Here is a 19,451-nt window from a genome sequence, read left to right on the forward strand (position 1 = left end):
GCGGTTTTCTTGTTGCAAACCAACAACATGATAACAAGAGATTCGTGGATTTGAGACCAACAGTAATATATTTTCGACATTTTATACCCTAAAGAAGTAATTCGATGCATCATAAATTATCTGAAAATAAATAGGCGATAAAATCTTTCTAAAATGATTCATAGCTTTGAAGTGGAAGGTCGTTTAAGCCCTTCACAAGAGAGATTATCCCCTTATCATTAATAAATCTATATTGTTTCCAAATTCTCATGGTTAACATCTGCTAATGTAATTCGTATCCGATAAGAACTGAAGAGCCATTCGATAAAGTCATAAGGGACTCTTTTCTGTATGACAATGATCTTTCTTTCAACGGCGATAAATAGATGCTAAAAATAGAATGATAATCGATCGCTAGGATACGCAAGGCACTCGAAAACCGTACCAATATGGAGGATGACCGGGTATCCTTGTTGGAGCAGCAGCTAGCACAAGCTAAACTGATTGCCGAGGAGGCGGATAAGAAATACGAGGAGGTGGGTCAAGTACCAGCGAAAACTGAACACTTTTCTGCAAAAATGTATCCTGTGAGAGCGAGACAGTGAATGTCCTGGTGAACCAAAGTAAACAATTTACAAGCAGCAGTCTAGAATCAGCTTTCAAGATCTACCCAATTCTGCATTAGGAAAGTAGATGAAAAGATCTTTCCCAAAGTGAAATTGTCTAATTAATCTAACTGATTCCAATCCAATTCACTTCACATAAGTTTAAGAAACTCTAAAGAGAAATTCTCTGGAATAATTTGATGGCATCAGATGAAACTTCAAGCCTTAATTTCTATTCATCAAGACTGTCCACTAACTCGCTCTCGAAGACAAATCCTTTCAGGAACAGGTGCAGATAGCAGGGAACCAGAGCCGCGACCAATTCGCCAGGAAAATAATCTAAGATTCCCCCATTCTCTACAGCTAATTTATTTCGCAAAGTATGTTAATCCCGATTCTTTGTGGTAATTATTAAAGAGCCCGCAAGATTCTCGAGAATCGCAGCTTGGCCGATGAAGAGCGCATGGACGCCCTCGAAAATCAGCTGAAGGAGGCCAGGTTCCTTGCTGAAGAGGCCGACAAGAAATACGATGAGGTTCGCGAGCCCACGACTGTCGAGCGTGCTGGCTGCAGTGACAATGATAATAATGATAAAAATAACGATGATCATGATGATGGTTCCTAGTTGATAGTCGAGATAGTGCCTAACCCCGTAACTCTCTGTCTTCTCTCTGTGTGCTCGAAACCACCGTGGCCGTGTATAAATCAATCGTACCGAATCGCACGCGTCTCGGTCGATCGAAAAGCGCGAGGAAACCGACGAATAACGTGTCGATGATACTAATATCCCTTTAATCAACTAAAAGAAAGAGAAATCGTTCGTAAGAGTCCACTGAAAGAAGGATATAACGTCCACATCGTTTCGGTCGGACGAAAAAAGTGACATAAAAAGAGGAGAGAATGTTTTAGTAAATGAAATTCGTGAGTATCGATCGTCTGTGATTTCGTCGGGCAAGTGAGACGACTGATCGATCAACGGGTAACAAGTGCAAGTGTTCGATCCGCTCGAATTCGGGAATAAGGGGGAAAAGTAAAAAAATATATAGAAGCAGAGTGGTGATGCACGCGCACGAATATATCAGTGTCACGTGTTTCGAGCGCGACTTAACCGTAGAACCTTAATTATCTGTGATTTCCAAGTGTTGTTGGAGCAAGTAGCGAAAGAGGAAAAGAAATAAGTTTCTCAAGTGCCAGTTTCATTAAAAAAGAGGGGAAATTAGATAAAAATTTAGTTAACTCGATAGTGCTCAAGGAAGCTCCTAACCGCGTAGAAAATCGTCTCTCGTTTATCGGTATTATCGTGGATGTTGGTCCGCGGGTTCGGTTTGTCTTACCGGAAACTGGCCTGGTTAATCCTGTGTCGTTGTGATAAGGAACGAGACCGTGGCTTTCCTCGGTCTCGTGGCAATAATGGTGCTGCTTTTGTCCAAAGACTCCCTTTTCGCTTTGCCTGGAGTTTCGGAACGCGCTCGCGGCTCCGAAAACCTCTCAGCGCAAATCCATCCGATATGGTAGGTGCTGTCGCGTACCCTGCGCCGAAGTTACAAGGATTGCGAAACTAGTAGACTTTCAGTATCACGTTAGTCCAGCAAGATTAGCTTTGGAAATTTTCCTGCGACCTGACAGCTAGATTTAGCCGCATTGTTCACGCTCACTGCGCGTTTCGATCCGAAATACGAGTTTACTCGCTCGAACGTGACTTCAGTTTTCACAGTGAGAAGGTGTTTCATTTCCACTGATCCGCCTCGCGGCGTAGCGCTGGATTTTTTTAAGCTGGACGTGTTACGGAAAGGCAATTACAAGCACGAACGAATTATGACTGCTGTGCACGTGATATTAATACACTTGACAGCATTAGACGGGCAAAGAAAGTTCTGCTATGTGAAAACTGAACTGTTGAGTGTATCGTGCTGCTAGGCTAGGGTTTCTCAACCTTTTTTAGCTTGTGGCTCTGTTCTTTATGGTCCCCCGTTTTCTTTCTTTCGTATGTCCATTTTTTCTCTTGTTCCCACCTTCCTTTCCTTCACTTGGGCCTGAAAATTCGGTACCAGGACCCTAGAGGGCCATATGATCCTCGTTGAGAAATCCTGTACTAGATGTTTCTCATTGAATGAGTACCCTCACAATAGTTTTCTAATAATTCTACGAATTCGAGGATCATTGTAACTTCGACGTACTCTATCTCCAGTAATTAGCACGCTCTCACCTATCGTTAGAGCGTTTTCTAATTAATCAGTAGGCACGAGACTAATCCTGTGTGTTCTTGGTTAATGTTTAATTGCAGTGTATCCTCAGAGTCCTGTTCGCTTTTCTTAACGATCTAACCCGCATAATAATTACAATTGCAGATGCTCGGACCACCAGAGACGAGGCATAACAGCATCCGTGTGTGACGATACCTTTCTTTTTTTCTGTCTCGATTCAATAATCGCTTATCGTCGACCTCCTGTTCCCCGAGATGTGTGAGCGTGTTACGCAAATCGTCGGATGGGCAAATTCACTTGCGTTACATCATCGAGATAGCTTGTTGATGAAAATGGTCCTCTCAGTGTCTATAAGACTCTGAGATGGGTTCACAATCTTGCAATATTCTGAAGCAGAAGAAATTATTAGAATATTAGTAGCCTTGACCAAGCTACCTTGGAACTCTGAAAATCTATTGCACTTTCGACTCAATAATTTCTTCCAAATTAGAATAAATTAGAAATGCTATGAACCTGCTTCTATTTAATATCTATTTAAATGACTCCATAGGGGTGCCGTTTTTCCGACGGGGTTGCGTCACGCTTGACCTCTCGTTCAGGAGAGGTTGACTGCTCGCGTGGAAGGAAAGGTCGCCGTAGACAAACGAAAGGGGCATTCCATTGGCGCGGCGCTCGTCCAGCGACCGTTTCGCCATTGATTTCGAGGACGACGTGAATTCCTTGGGTGATTTTTCTACGGTGGCCTCGGTCGTTGCACGACCGATTCCCGATCCTGCTCTAGCTCCGAGATCGGAGCTTCACCGCTTCTTTCTTATCTCCTCGGTCCTCTTTACGAGAGGCGCTCCACGTCTGGAAGAACGTCCCGATAAACCTTATCTGACCGGCTGTGTTCGCCAGGTTTCGCGATTCGCGAGCCAGCCTTGAATCCCATCTCGCTCTGTTGTCTCCAGAGACGCAAAACAATCCGCTTCGAATCGGTTCGTTCGGCTTTCAATCGATTTAATGTTTTAAAGTCCGAGCTCGAACGTTATCGCTGAGTTGGAGGCACCTTTGGCCCGTTTCCTGGCGACTGAGTAAACGGAGTGGTTTAACAAAGCACGTTTCGCGGTTAGCGTTCCACTGGTTCAATATTTGAATACTATTAACCCCTTAACCGAGCGCGACCGAGTAACTTAAAGTTGAGAGATATAATATGGAATATGAGACATTGAAAGTTGTATGAATTTTTGCTATATCTTTTCTTAGAATCAAGGAGCGATATTTGTTGACAAGTTGCGCTTGGTGTGGGCAGTGTCGAGTTACTGTTAGAAGAGTGCCTCAACGTTTGGTCCGATCGGTGCCACGGGGTAATAACTATCACTTAACAGATGATACTACATTGCTTAGCACCGAGCTAGACAAGGCGTTGCTTTGAAGACATTGCTCTAAGGCAGTTACAAATTCAGTACAGTAGAATCTTGATAAACCAGATCTCATATTATTCGCAGTCTTGTCTACTAAATCCAAAAATCGAGTAAACAAATTTTAAAAATTGAAAATTTGAATTTAAATATTTGAAAATTTGAATTTGAATTTTTGAAAATTTGAAAATTTGAATTTAAATATTTGAAAATTTGAATTTGAATATTTGAAAATTTGAAATCGCTGGCGTTGGTTTTAGTATCTCAAGAGTTAAATCGGTTAATCGAGGTCCCACTGTAAAATCCCTCATAATTTTGAAATCACTCCTCCCACTCGGAAGTGCCATGAACTTGGCAAAGGTGCCTCGACACGCGTGGAAAAACTCGAATCGACTAGTCAGTCGACTACGCCGCGTATGGATCGGGAATGCGGCCGAGGAGGGCGGAGAACTCTTCCAGTCGCGGAGTGACATCGAGGAATCGGTGATCTTGGCCGCGGATGGTGGCAAGATCGGCGCGAAATCGTCGATCTTGGCCCAGATGCCGAGCCGAGAGACAACCTAGGAGAAGGAAAGAGCTAGGGTGACGAGGAGAGAGAGAGAGAAAACGGAACATAAGGAGAAACCGTGTGTATGTGTCGTTTATACAGGTCGCCCGTAAATTGGCCATGGTTGAGGCCGATCTAGAACGTGCCGAGGAACGTGCCGAGGCCGGAGAGTCGTAAGCATCCGTTTTTAACTGAAAAAACAGTTCGTTTTGCGCTTTTTGTGCCCGCTCGGCTGCAGGAGTTTCTTCCTTCCCACCTTGTTTCGTCGCGCTTGCTCGAGTACCGCGTCGCGTCTTCAGACGACGCGTCGCACCTCTTTCCACCCTTCCTCTCTGCGGGTGATGATAACGACCCACGTGTGAGAGTGGCTGAAACTTGTATGCGTTCTTTTTCTTTTGCGAATTTAATCCCCTTCGTTTCTTGTGCTAACGAAGCCCTCTTTTGGTTCGATACCATTTGGCACCTGATCGATATTTTTATGGAAATGTTTCTTTTCTGCGAAGGGAAGTTGGATTCAGAAGAATCTGTATTTGACAGTGAGTTATCCTGATGAAGACTTCGCTTTGCTTTTTACGTGCAAGAGAATGGAATTCAAGTGAAGTGGCTTTTTGCAATTTTTGAGACATAGGAGAAGATAGAAGTAATTTTTTCTGAAAACATTCTCCTGCACTCGTGTACATAACTGTATAGATGTTAGGGTCCTTTAATTTAGAGTATTTTAAATCCACGCAGCGGACCAGCAGAGCCATGGGTGATGGAGATGCAGACCAACCCTTGCATGCATTAATACACTTTTTATGTTGTATATTTCTTTTGTTTATTTATTATTTTTTTAAGTTGTACCCTTGCTTCTTTTCGCATGACACGTGTGGCTGTTGATCACAGGTCGCCAGAAAACTAGTCATGATGGAGCAGGATCTCGAGCGTGCCGAGGAGAAGGCGGAACTTTCGGAAGGGTAGGTTGTTCAGTTTGCGCATGCTTTGTTGTTACTCTCCTTCTTCTTAAACTCTACAGTGTAGAGTCTACACAGACGCTTGTTTGACGTGGGTGAACACTGGTCGATAAGAAACTAGTAATTACAAGAAAAGTACCATTAATAATTCATGGAACTCCTCCGTGAGTAATCATTAATTATCATTATAATTGTTTTGCACTTTTTCTGCATAAAGATTGAAGTATCTTCTCGTACAGAGTGTTTCAAAACATATAGTACAGCATGAACAGAGTGTTCGAAAATACGTGTGACAATTTCAGAATCGTCACCTGCTTTGGAACACCCTGTACAAAAACAGAATCCTACTTCTTCCTCAAAAAGAATTTCAAACCTTGTCCCTCAGAGATCCTTCCTTTCTCCTGCTACGTATTTTGAAGCCTCCTGTACAAGAAAATGCCCCAAAGATTAGAATGAAAAACGAAACGACCAAGTGTTCATCCAAACGGAAGAAAAGACGCTCAGGTAGGAATCGAATGGGTGGTCGAGGCTACTTTTGTAATCCGCAATTCATTTTGCAGGAAGATCGTCGAGCTGGAAGAGGAGCTGCGCGTAGTTGGCAACAACCTGAAGTCCCTCGAGGTCTCTGAGGAGAAGGTAAGTACCAATCAATCTGCAGTACAATATCTATTCACTTTCTCTTCCTTTGAAATTCATTTTGAAGAGGTTCCAGTCTCTCATACGATTTTTGTTATATCTTTAAATAAGTAGCCAATGTGAACATACACTCTATCGCGAGTTATAGCCAAATACTTAACCGTACATGGAACCTCTCAATATTCGCGGTAGAAGTCATTTCCTAGAACAATTCGCTTCGTAATTTACGCTCATTAAGTCTCTCTTCATTCCCACTCGTGGCACGAAACCTCTGCCTCGGGAAAAATTGCACCCTACGAAAATGGTGTGGAATAACAGACAAAGAAATAACGAAGGAAAAGTACAAATTGCGTGTGAGCGCTGGCGTGTAACTTTTCACGGTAGCTGAAATTCTTGGACACGAGTTTGTTTGTAATAACGTAGAGGTTTCTGATGCGTCATAGCATCCTCCGCGAAAGATAGAGTAGATGAAACGAATCGCGAAAATAGCACGTCGTGCAAGTAGATTTAGATACAGTCGGTGCAAAGAAAGTATTGTTCGAGATTCATAATGCTCACGTTACTGTACATAGGCCAACCAGCGCGAGGAGGAGTACAAGAACCAAATTAAGACTCTTACCACTCGTCTAAAGGAGGTACAGATCCTTTGAAGAGTGTTCTGCATCTTATTTTGTCAAGTGTGATTTGTCGTCGCGAGATAATCGTTTCACTAAACCATTAACTAGTTTACACCCTTCGTATGCGCTTTTTTCCATGAAGAATAGCTATTTTCTTTTTCATCTTTTTTTTTTGTTTTTTCAACCCTAACGTGTGGCTGTTTTTTGTCTTTTTTTTACGCTTGACTAAAAATAGGCGACGCAAAGAGAGGAGACATTCGTGGGCCAGGTGAAGATACTGGATAGTCAATTGAAAGAGGTAAGTAGAGCTAAATTGAAACTGAAACTGGAAGTTTCTTATTCGCGAGTATAAAAAATTAGGAAAGATCGATTCATTCTCATTATCAGATGAAGTTAGATTTTTGTTTAATGTGATTTCATCCTCAAGTAGTTCAACTCTTGTAGATAGCTACTTCAACATTTGTATATACAAAGTTTCCCTTCATTTTGCACATCTTTCACATTCTCCAATCACGTACCGATATTTTACATATTACGCATAAGTAGTAAAAAGAAGTAAATTAATTATTAGAGCAATTATTCGTAATTACATTTAATTACAATTATTAATATTTAGCGAAAGATAAAAAGGTATTGATATCATCTGAGTTTACAAGGTACGAATATTAGAATTCAGTGTTTCATATAAAAAACTGGAATAATGTCAATTATGTGATATTAAAAGTCTTGTAAAATTAACTAACATGATTCACAAATTTATTGAACAGAAATAAAACTTGGAGCATGGAGTGCAATTTTACTAATAAATAATATATAATGAGTTTACTGTAAATCCGTCGATTTTTTAAAAAAATATCAATCAGAAGTCTTCGATTTTATTATATTCTCATGTGCATTTAAAGAAAAAATGTGATTTACATATGCGTAATACGATTTGTACATTGTTACCAACGTATGCATGAGGACTTTTTTAGACGTAATCGCACCAGAATTTTAAAATCGACGACAAATCACGGAAAAGTGACAATGTCACATGTACTCACCTGTTGTTCCTGTTACTATAGGCTGAAGCTCGTGCCGAGTTCGCAGAAAGATCCGTGCAGAAACTCCAGAAGGAGGTCGACAGGCTCGAAGGTGCGTATTCATCACACCTTTCCTTTCATTTTACATATCATTCTTTAGAATTTTTCTTATGGAAACTTTTACTTTCTTAGATAGCCATTACAGGTTTCCTTTCAATTCGATGATAGCGTAGAAACTATTTTAATTGAATTTCCTAGCATTAGTCTTTAAGTTATACTAAGTTCTTTGAATTACACTAAGAAAGAGAGAGAGAACTGCAAATTGAGAGTAGAAAATTGAAGGGAGCAGAATATGAGAACTCAGGCTATACCAAAACTATATCACAATTAGAATAATTGAATAGGGATTCATGAATATTCACTGACACTTTCCAAATTCGCAGAAAATTTCTTTAAACCAAATCTCGACTAATCTTGTATCCCAAAATTGCATTAAACCTTCGAAAAGAGACTGAGGGTTGAGAGCACGATTTTTCAATAAATTGTGACCATACTGACGATAAAAATCTTCTTCCACTACCCTTTAAATATAAAGATACAGCATTCACATAAAAAATTAGAGTCTGCTCTCCCAATTTCCACAGGAATTCATTAAAAAATCGTGGTTCTGCCTCCAAGTCTCTTCTCGATTAAAGAAAAAGAATCTATCGACTGTCTGGCGGCTCTATAGACAGAACGATTCCCTGACACCCAAGAAATGAGGGTTCTCCTCCACACCCGATCGCCTGATTCTGCTTCTATTTACCCCGTCATCCCTGTCGCTTCGCAAAGGAAGCACCCGAATCCTGTAAGCCGACAGAAGGGTGTGAAACAGTAAACAACGACCTCAGCGCAGAACTCTGCACTCGTGTGGTCGCGCGTGACGTGTGCATATTCATCCCGTTCTCTAACCGCCAACTGCAGTTTTGCTCTGTGGCTTGCGTGTGCGTTGTGATCTCCCTCTAACCAGTAATCTTTCCAGACGACCTTGCCGCCGAGAGAGAGAGAAACAAATTGCTCCAGGAGGAGATGGAAGCCACCCTGCATGACATCCAGAACATGTAGATCGTGTGTCTCGCGGCGGCAGAATAGACGAACAGAGAACTATTGATGAAACAACACACACACAGACAATTCCTTAGACACGTTTTCGGGAGCGAGAGAAAACCATAAAAGACAAAAAGAAAAGACAGAGAACACGAACGAAACCAATCGCCGTGAGAGGGAGGGAGAGACATAGATAGGCGATTCGAGAAACACTCAAAACACGCTGTGCGGCGCGAGCGCTTTTGTGTGTGGTGCACCACCCCCATTAACATTTACGGACACTAAGGAAAACCACATACGCGGTCTCTTTTAGACTAGACTCACATCTCCCCATTGTACGCCCATCAACAATGCGCCGATCGCGCGCTTCTACTCCGTGTGTATGCTCGTGTGCGTGTGTTCGTTGCATGCTGTGTGTTTTGCGCGCGGGAGAGAGAGAGATGATGACGGATCGAAAACGGAGAGGATTCGAGAAAAGAGAACCAAGAAAGCTAGGCAGAGCAGAGGTAGGGTGCGGTTTGTCAAAGGGACTCGAGGTCCATTTCCCCTTGGCCTTCCATTTTTTTTTCTTTTTCTTTTGCGTTCAAGTTTCGTGTGTCGCAGCGTGTCTTTCCCATTCCCAATACAATTCCCTCGAGCTTCTCATTCAATTCACGGCAATTAACATCTCGAACGCGTTTAATCCGAGTGGCTTCAGATTCTGAGACTAACTGTGTGCACAAATTATCACGAACCGCGAAGATCGGAGCGGAGAGGGAAGAAATGATTAAGTGACTGTTGCGAGACAGACTAAGGGGCGATCGATTGTAGATTGCATCGGAAAAGGACTTTGCAATCGACTCTGTTAAGTATTCCCAATCGCTGCGTTCGCAATCGGGTGTCGTAATTTCGATTACGCGAAGAATTTCATTTTTTTTTTCTTTACTGATTCTTCTGAACCGACTCGTCAATGAGCTTCAGTGAACCTTAGACATATTCAATCTGAGAGACTTCAATGCCACGCACAAGAACGCACCTTTGGCGAAGAATACTTGATCGATTCGAGCCGAGGAGCAAGTTTTTTCTCGATGTAGTGCCGCGTCGCGGGTTCCTTGATCGAAACAAGAGAAGCATAAATGCCTCAGTTTGCTTTTCGTCGCCCACATTCCACGTCCCATTGGCTCAGCGCCCGCGAGAAGGAATCTTCTTTCTTCCACATTTATTCTGTGATTTGTGATAATCATGAACGATTTTTTACAAATGTTCACTGCCAGCAATTCTAAGTAGGAAGCTACATTCCAAGATCAAACTGATCCTCGAGCATTCCACGATTCCTATGATCGAATGAAGTAGATAGGTGAACGTAGAGCTTAGCTTGCGACCTAAAATCCAAGATGAAGTTTTATCAATGATATTGATTAGCTATAGGAACGAGCCATTCTACTCGGATGAAGTTTTATATATTTCTATGCTAATTCCTGCAGTAGGAAGACCCTCTACGAAGTCTTAGCTGTGTCTCCACTGAAGTAACAAGAAGGAACACTTTATCGCCTTTTGTTACTGTGTTTTCCAAAAAAATACTGGGTTTCCCTTCGGTTTAAAGGCGACATTTGTTGCTGACAACAGAAACACGAAGAAACCTGGAGAAACATTCAGCAACAACAGGCGACTTTTACAAGATACATGGAATAGTAGTAAAAAGCTCCTCATTGTTTCAGTGGAGATATAACTGAAGTGCAAGGGTGACAATTTGCATAGAATGAACGCGGCCAAATCGTTAGATGTAGCGAGTAGCTTAGATCTTGCGATTCTTCTCGCTGACGCTAGGCCGCTGGACTTTCGCCGATCGTGCCTGTACATATTTCTCATTCGAACGACGATCCTGGCTGAGTCGAAGCCTAGAGGTACACAGACACACGCGCAGACTGAAAGAAAGAGAAAAGAAAGGGGCGCAAGTTCCACTTCGCGACGCGTACTTGTATTATTCATTACTGCTACTGTTAATTAGCATCATTCCTATCGCTACCGCCACCTTCGACTCCCGTTTCACAGAGAGGGTCGGCGATTTCGCGCGAAACTTTTCTCCTCTTTGTCATTTGCGAAGAAACAGTCGCTTCTCGAAGGGGTATCGTCGAAAACTGCCCTCGTAATGTTTAGCACCCCTTCGATTATCGTCGTAGCGATATTTTCCTGCAGCGAAGTCTTCTCGGGTGCCTTTTCGAGGTGAGCCTAGGTTTGCTACACACATTCTGTGCAATATCTAACCCGATAGATCCTTCAAGCTAATATCGTGCACTTCTTTTTGTTCGAAGTTTTTTTTTTCATTTAGATGGATTCGAGAATCGCGTGAAAATCTCTGTCGAAACCCCTGGCTCGCGACAGCGGTCGCGGGAGATCTCAGAAAGTCACCCGAAGAGAGTATGTCGATCGTATAACGAAGAAAGCACAATAATTACGATATATTTCCACGCGTCCTGGCCGTTAATGAACAATAATGAATTTTTGTTATTCCCGTTTTTCCCCCGTGAAAGAGGAATATCGACGAGATAGAGAAAGAGAGGAAAAAGGAAACGCAGATACTTGAGTTCACGAGAGTTTTAGTTTATTAATTTACTTAATATTAATTCAAGAAAAAAACGAATACGGATCGATAATAACACTAATATCATTGTAATGATAATGATTATTATATATATTGCTATTATTATAAAACTGTTTATAATATATATTTTAATTTTGAAAAAAAACCAGTGTGTCGTTTGTTGTTTTTTTGCTGTTTGTTGTTGTGTTCTCCAATTATACTAATAGTTAACCCCGAATCGTTAACAACCAATCGATCTATCGTGTACAGCGCGATGATAACACGCTGATCGTTGTGTTAGAGAGCCGTGTGTGTAGTTGTTGCATGCCACACACTACGAGAGAAGGGACCGCTGCGGTACGTATCGAAGAAACAACGGTGAGTAAACTCGTTTGTTCTTTTTTGCTATTTATACAGAAGCCCCCTCGTCCGATGCCCTCGCATGACCCTTCCCACTTCCCCTACTTTGCTCTTCGATCCTTGTATTGCTGTGTTTACACGAGGATAAATATCTCCGTGTTTTCTAAAGATAGGATAATCCTTTGCATATTGTATGACAATGTTAACAACCCCTTCCTCAGGGTTATCAGGGTTACAAATGAACATTATGGAGATAGAGGAAGGACCTTGAGGGAGGAAGTATTCTGGGTTAAAGGAACTTAGCCTGTGATTAGATAATAGAAGATAAATAGTGATTAGCTAGGGGCAGTGTTTAAGCTTCTGCTCCTTAGAGAATAGGTACTTGGATATGGCCTGTCTCATGCAGAACAAGTAGCTAATAGTTTAAGAATTACACGACATAGATCCAGATACATAGTTAACAATTTATTTTACATAGCATTTGCATCCGCTTCCTCGAGACAGCAAGCACTTTTCATTCATCTCTATAATTCTTCCTCTTCCATCGACCCCCCAGTTCAGGGGCTCCACTCCAAGTTCCCTTTCCTGCTCATAAAGCAACGCTTATCAACCTAAGCGGCTTAATTCAACATTAGAGCTCGAAAGAACTTTTCAACTTTCTTCCCACCTCTACAGACACGACTCTGGAGCAGTCTAACAAAAAGAACGCTTTGAATAACATTGCCAATGCTTGCAGATGAAATGGTGGTTGAGAAGGAGAAATACAAGGAGATCGGAGACGGCTTGGATCAAGCATTCATGGAGCTCTATGGCGTCTAACGAGCCACTAACCAACCCTCTTAACGCTTCGACCAAAAAATATCATACCGTCAAAATATACATCTACCTTTCTCACAATCTCGCTTGCTCTTAACACGTAATCCGTAAGTTACTTGCGAGCTTTTTAACCCATTTGCTGCTAACGACCGGAAGCTTCTCTCTAACTCGACAGGACAGCTTTATCCGCGACTTCTTATCGCTGGCTGTCACGGAACTGATAAGCCTCGTTATCATAGATGCTCTAAGATATCGAGATAAATTTCTTCCAATACCCTTAGTAAGAATCATTCTTGCGTTTTGCGTTTCGACTCTTTGCCTTGAATTTCGAAAACAATATTAAATACTGCAACATCGTATAAAATAATTTCTTGAGAATTAAAAGGCAAAAAGTCTGAAAGCAATATTTCCATCGTCATCGTGCGATTATTTTTACAAATTTTTAGGATATTTGAAAATTATTTTATGTCAAGTTTAAATGTAAAGTATATTGGGATATTGTTATCTTATTTACTGTATTTTGAGCTTTTAACGAACATTACCTTTCCTTTCAGACGAGCTCGTACACGAGAAAGAAAAGTACAAATACATCTGCGACGACCTGGACCTTACTTTCACCGAGTTGATCGAGAAGAATTAATTGATAATCGGCGATCGAACGTGTCCATCGGCTTGTCAAAATTATTGGCCGCCAAGTTGCACCAAGGAAGACGACCGGATGCGATCATGGTCACATTACCAAACCGGCCAACCTGCTTACGTGTAACTCTTTGTTATTGTAACTAAAAAAAATTCACTGCGTTATAAAAAATACGTTCCGCGTTCTCCACTTCCGGTTCTCTTTTTTTATTTATCGACGACACCATTGTGCATTCTCAGGATGTTCCTCTCTTCTCTTTTTTTTTTTTTTTTATTAATCAATGATTCCCTCCGATCTAGAATCGTAGTCGAATCACAGTTTGTATATTTATTATTCATGATTAATTCTCTCCATGTTCCGCGACGAACGTCCTCGGTAAGTACACATCTTCGTCGCGCGATTTTTCGTCAAGGGCAAACGAAACGCAACGTCGATTCTTCGAAACCCGAATAAAGATCGAGCCCCGGAAAGTTTCGCCCTTTATCTGTGCGAAAGACTATGCGTCGACGACTGCAGGCATTACCTAGAGACAATGTTTCATCGGAACCGTATCGAACTAGGACAAAAGAATTGCGTTACAATAAAAGCATAAAAAATACACATGGGTCCTTTACTTTTTTCGTTTCGTCAAACCTTGTGTGCCCTTTGAACTTCTATCCTTCCTCGAACTCCACTCGTAGAACTATAATAATACATATAAGACACTGAAGTAAATGTCCCAGTAAGTAAACAACTTAAAACTGTATGTCCTAATATTTTAACTACGATGTTCCAGAAACTGTGGATACCACTTTATAACACTAGTTTTTATTTTTAATTGGTTTACCTAATACATTGGAATTTAAGCCTAAGTTAGTTAGTGTTCAGTGTTCAGATATTGGGACATGGTCAACTACTGAGACATTTACCTTAATGGCGCAATGACAACTATTTTAAGAATATTTTATAAGACTTCCACGATTCTCATATGCCTCGGTAAAGTGTAACACGAGCACCAAGTAACTGTGTCAGGAAACTGATAACTTAATGGCTCCCCGATCCCCCAACTAAACAGACCACTAACTTTCTCTCTCTCTCTCTCTTTCTGACTCTCTAATAGAACTTGAGATGTTAAACTGCCCCCCACTAACAGAACCATGACTCCGACTAATACCTCGTTCCCTCCCTTTTTGCTTTGCAGACGTGGTGGCAAACGAGCGCTGTAAGTACAAAGCGATCGCCGACGAGATGGATCAGACGTTCGCCGACCTGGCCGGATATTAGCAGCCAGGCTGAGTCTCTGAGGGCGTAATACGCGTATATACACACACCACAGATACACCTGCATATATAACTATATATATATAAACCGGGAAACATGAAAGATTCACGCTACGATAAGAAGGACACTGCCAGCACGCGGACCCCTCACCGCACGACGCCCGAAAGAGGCGAAAGAGCCGAGGACGAAGAGGACTCTTCGGCGTCTCCTTGGCGTCGCCTACACAGCCCGAGGCGTTCGATGGACCTTCAAGAGGATTGGCTCGATCGTCGACCGGTTTAGTCTATGATCCTTTCGTTCTAGACTTTAATTCAGAATTTAGAGGATTTGATTAGGTACAGAAAATGGGGAGCTTAGGACTTATGTTGACATTCAATTAGATGAATTAAGGGTGGTGGAGTTTTAACATTCCGAAGACAGAGTTTTTTGTGCGTTTTAGGTTTATGATGTCTGCGAGTCTTCTTTTTTTTGTACGTTTTTATTGCATTCGGAGAGCAAGGAACGTTTTGGGAAGACTGATCGAAGGTAGATTTGGAAAATTAGACTTTTTGAAGATATGAATTGTATTCGTTGATGCATTTATTTCGAGCTTCCTAAGGAGTAAAAGTGTATATGGGGATTTCTTGTGTAGATCCAAGCCCCTGTTGCGAATGATAGACTTTCGTTCTTCCTTTAGTTCATGCATTTCTGTATAATCTATTTAATACTTTCCGATGTTTTTATAAACTGTAATCGAGTGTCGATGTTCCATCGCTGTGTAGGCATTCCTCTATTGCGTTTCACCCCTGTGCAACACCCACACAGTCCACCCTCCACCGACGCGTTTACCGTAAAGTGTAGCTTGCCGCGTCTCGTACCTGCCATCGATTTCGCTTCAAGAAGTGATGTTGGTAGCCTTCGTCGAGGGCGAGAAACGATTGAGTAGCTGATTTCTAGAAAAATTCGTTCATCGACTGGAAACGATGGACACTGAAAGTCTGACGATTGTGCTTTAAGAGTTCGTCTATACAGGACGTTCCAAAACAGTTGGAGAGCGTCCCGTGACCTTTGGAACCTCCTTAGCATCGAAATTATAAAATGCCTCGTAAATTACGCGGGTGTGAATGTTACATTTGAATAGGAGACCATCCATGAGAAGAACAAGCAATCTCATTTTTTAATCATTCGCGTGCTTCGTCGATTGGACCTGGCAGTGCGGTCTAACGATCGAATCAGTCGTGTTTTAGCGTTTAAGTTCTCGATTACTCATAGTTGATTATGTTCCGCGATCTGTCGCACGCTTCTTTGCTTCTGTATTCATGAAAGTTATAAGACTGCCGCGCATCTCGGTTGATAAGAGTAGCTTTTGTATCAGCGTGTTTCGCTTCTCCCGAGGTGAAAGTTTAACTAAAGATACGTTACTGTACATCGTGAATGCTTGAGATTAGGTTGCACAGGATACTGATGCGAGGGTATCTATTTCTTTCGAATTTCTCTGGGGTTTTTATCATCGTCGCTGTGATCGATAGAAAATTGATAATTCATGTTTTTGCATAATTCATTGATAGAACTTTTTCAGGCTTTCGAAGCGCTGTCGCTTTGTACCAGAATTGGGCATTATTAGCACGCGTCAGTTTGAATGATTTTAACGCGGTTCGCCGACTGCCTCTGCGCTCAACTTTCACGTTCGTTCATACTTGTATTCATCACGTAGTGAAATAAACAAGTAGCTTTGCCCAAATCTGTTTTCGTACAGATCCAGCCGTGAACCGAGAACGCGCAATTGTTGCTGCGACTTTTGGTCGTGGACGATGATTACCCTCTACTGTACTTATATCACTTTCAATAAATGTGCATTTTTTATACCTGAATGTTGAATGGTTAAATAATGATACTGTGTGTACCTTATAATATAACAATATGCATGCATTTTTCCTTCATTTTTAAACCGAAAAGAAGGTTTTTAGTGTTAGAGGATCATTAATTATGAAGCTGTCTACTGGTTAGCACAATGCCGCGGGTAACAGCTATTAGGTTAGTGTAAGGATTAGAACTAGACCAAGACTATTTATCAATTTAGGGCAATCTGATGATGTAGAATAATTGGAAAATCTCTAAACATCATTATACAACGATAAAAGTCCATAAAATTTGTTTATTTATTGCGAAAACAGTATTTGAAAGATTTGACTATGAAACGGTACTAGTGGCGCCATCTAATTTCGGTGAATCTTTTGCTACCTTCTGTTTTCTAAGAGGCGACACTGGCGCCATCTAGCGGTAGAACAGAGGAACTAAAAAGTTTATGCCTAGATTTAGTTCTGGAGCACCACCGCTAGATGGCGCCACTAGTATCGTTTCGTAACTTTATTTATCAAATTCAGTTTTTGCAATAAATAAACACTTTTTACAGACTTTTATCGTTGTATAATGATGTATAGAGTCTCTACAATGACTATATATCATAATATTACTAATAAACAAACAAATAACTAATTTCTCGAATTTTGTAGTTTAATGATCGCCGCTAGATGGTTATAGTGTTTCACTGATCACGTTTTGAACTAATTTTTTAAGTCTGTTTGCTACAATAATGCATTCGTGTGTTTAATCTCTAACATATTGAATATAGGAAAAGAGGTAGAAATAATTGAACAACAAGTTACATAACATATTCAGTATTTATGATCTCATATCATAATATAATTATTTGTTTAAACAACACTAATATATATAATATATATATATCTATATATATACTTCTGTATGCTTCTCAATTATTTAATCCGTAAATCGTCTTATCGGCGTTCTAATAATTACAAAAAAGAAAAAAAGATAAATCTGCTAACATGTTTCCAAAAATACGAATATATCTTCTCGCGGTTATCACGTAGTCGCGACGGCGTCCCATGCGCGCGTAACAACATTGTTATCATTTAGTTCCTTTACAGATAGTTATTACTCCTATCCTCCTACTCAGGTAAATGCGATGCAAATACGTCTCCCGTCGGTTTGAATTTCCATAGCGAATAGACGATTTCTCAACGGGAAGAAGAAGAAAATGTAGGGAAAGAGGGCACAGATACTCCGCGATGGTAGCGTGATATGTTCGTCACTGACGAGCTTCCTTGATTACTATATTTATCTGTACATTAATCAGGCATCAGGCTGGTATAAAGCTATCTAAGATAATCGAGACCATCGCGGAGAACAATCTCATATTGCTGATATCCCACAATTGTTCGGAAAAGCGATCAAATCCTTTCAGCACTGACTGAGGTGTGAACGTACACATTTTAATGAAACGATAAAATGTCCAGATTAGATCATTCAATTGTATATTACACGTGGCAAGATACGCCGCTCAAAATAGGTGAACCTACTCGAGTAACTTCTCCAGTAGTAAGTCACTACACTCTTATTATTCTAAGTATTAATAATACAGTGGTCACTATTCTAAATGCACAGTATTTTTTAATCTCTGACGTCTGTATCACCTTTCTTAGTTGCCGAGAAAGGGAAACTCTTACAATTATTTTGAATAGCGTATTCAAAGTATTTCTAAAACGATCAACTCTATATAACATTTTCCTTAGCTATCCTTCTTGTTCGGTTTGCAAATTATAACTAAAGATACATAGTACTTAAAAGTAACATTTTATTAGAGCAAATACAATTGAAAGACCTGTGTATTCTTGAATGAATATTTGAAACGTAATTACACGGACAAGGGTATGAATGTAAATTGATGTTCGAGAATTAACACTTCGTTATTGGATCACGATTCGGTGCTGAAAGGATTCTAGAAAGCTGTGGAAACATTCTCAAATACACATCGCGTGTCATAAAACTTAACAGCTATTAGGTAAATGCTGGTTAATGTCGTTAATTAGATAAAGAACAGCGATAAAGTTTCCAAGTGGTCGTCACTTTCTTTTACGAATGAAATCGAGCAGGCAAGTGTAACGAAAGTTTCGTATTAACAATGTTATATCCTTCTTTATCTTAACTAGATTCACTTTCAAAAAAGACAGAAAAATAGTTCTATAAAAATGCTGACGGCTTCGCAGTAATATTAACGTTGTTCGTGAATCACTTCCTTTTTCTGAATCGATCTCTCGTCCTCTACTAAATTACGATTAAAAAACACCCTAATTAGAGGTCTACGTATACAATAAGGCACATCGTTGTTTCCTTTAAATCACAATGAACGGTGTGACGTATCGTCCGAGTCCAACTTCCCCCGTTCCAATTATTTTACGATTTTAGTATTTCACTTCATGAATAAACAGCAAGTCAGACGGTTCACGAACAAAGTGCAACAATCTTCTTCGCGACAGAAAGATATGCAAAACGTATGCGCGAAGGTTGACAAAGACTAAAAGGCGCAGAACCACTTAAGATTAGAAGTTGTTAACAATACATGCAACCTTAAACATAATTCTGTGCTCACAAGAAAATAATAAGAACCTGTACTGATAGAAAACCTATGTAAAGAAAAAAATGCCGAACCTTCCAGTCTTTGCCACTATCATATATACTCATTTCTATTCTGACGAAACAGTGGAATCTTCAAAGCAACGGAATGATTGAAAAAAAATCTCAGGTGAAAAACTACATTCAGCGAAAGGCACTGAGGCGTTCCTCGCAGGCGAGGTGAGGAGGAATTTGGTCCCAACATGGAATTACCTTCTGGTTACTGTCTTAAATGCGAAACGATGTAGGCACTCGGTTAAACGAGAACACGAACGAACAGTTTTTCTCCACTCGAGTAATGGAATAGTGT

At 40.7% G+C, this 19,451-nt stretch overlaps 1 protein-coding gene across 5 annotated transcripts in view; it reads left to right on the forward strand.

Annotated features, from left to right (window-relative positions):
- Positions 1 to 13,614, forward strand: part of Tm1 (tropomyosin 1) — a 28,466-nt gene extending 14,852 nt beyond the window's left edge. For 3 of the 5 annotated variants that reach the window (XM_076388899.1, XM_076388900.1, XM_076388897.1), the window contains 6 exons: positions 1,002 to 1,119; positions 4,838 to 4,908; positions 6,249 to 6,324; positions 6,897 to 6,959; positions 8,006 to 8,075; positions 13,340 to 13,614. In XM_076388899.1, coding sequence (XP_076245014.1) covers positions 1,002 to 1,119; positions 4,838 to 4,908; positions 6,249 to 6,324; positions 6,897 to 6,959; positions 8,006 to 8,075; positions 13,340 to 13,425 — 484 coding nt within the window. In that variant the 3' untranslated portion in view covers positions 13,426 to 13,614. Of the gene's footprint in view, positions 1 to 1,001; positions 1,120 to 4,837; positions 4,909 to 6,248; positions 6,325 to 6,896; positions 6,960 to 8,005; positions 8,076 to 12,705; positions 12,893 to 13,339 lie in introns of all 5 variants that reach the window. The other 2 variants (XM_076388901.1, XM_076388898.1) reach the window with 1 other exon arrangement.
- Positions 13,615 to 19,451: the final 5,837 nt, after the last annotated feature.

This window comes from Calliopsis andreniformis, chromosome 12 (genome assembly GCF_051401765.1).
Source record: "Calliopsis andreniformis isolate RMS-2024a chromosome 12, iyCalAndr_principal, whole genome shotgun sequence".
In the NCBI taxonomy this organism is placed as follows: Eukaryota; Metazoa; Arthropoda; class Insecta; order Hymenoptera; family Andrenidae; genus Calliopsis; species Calliopsis andreniformis.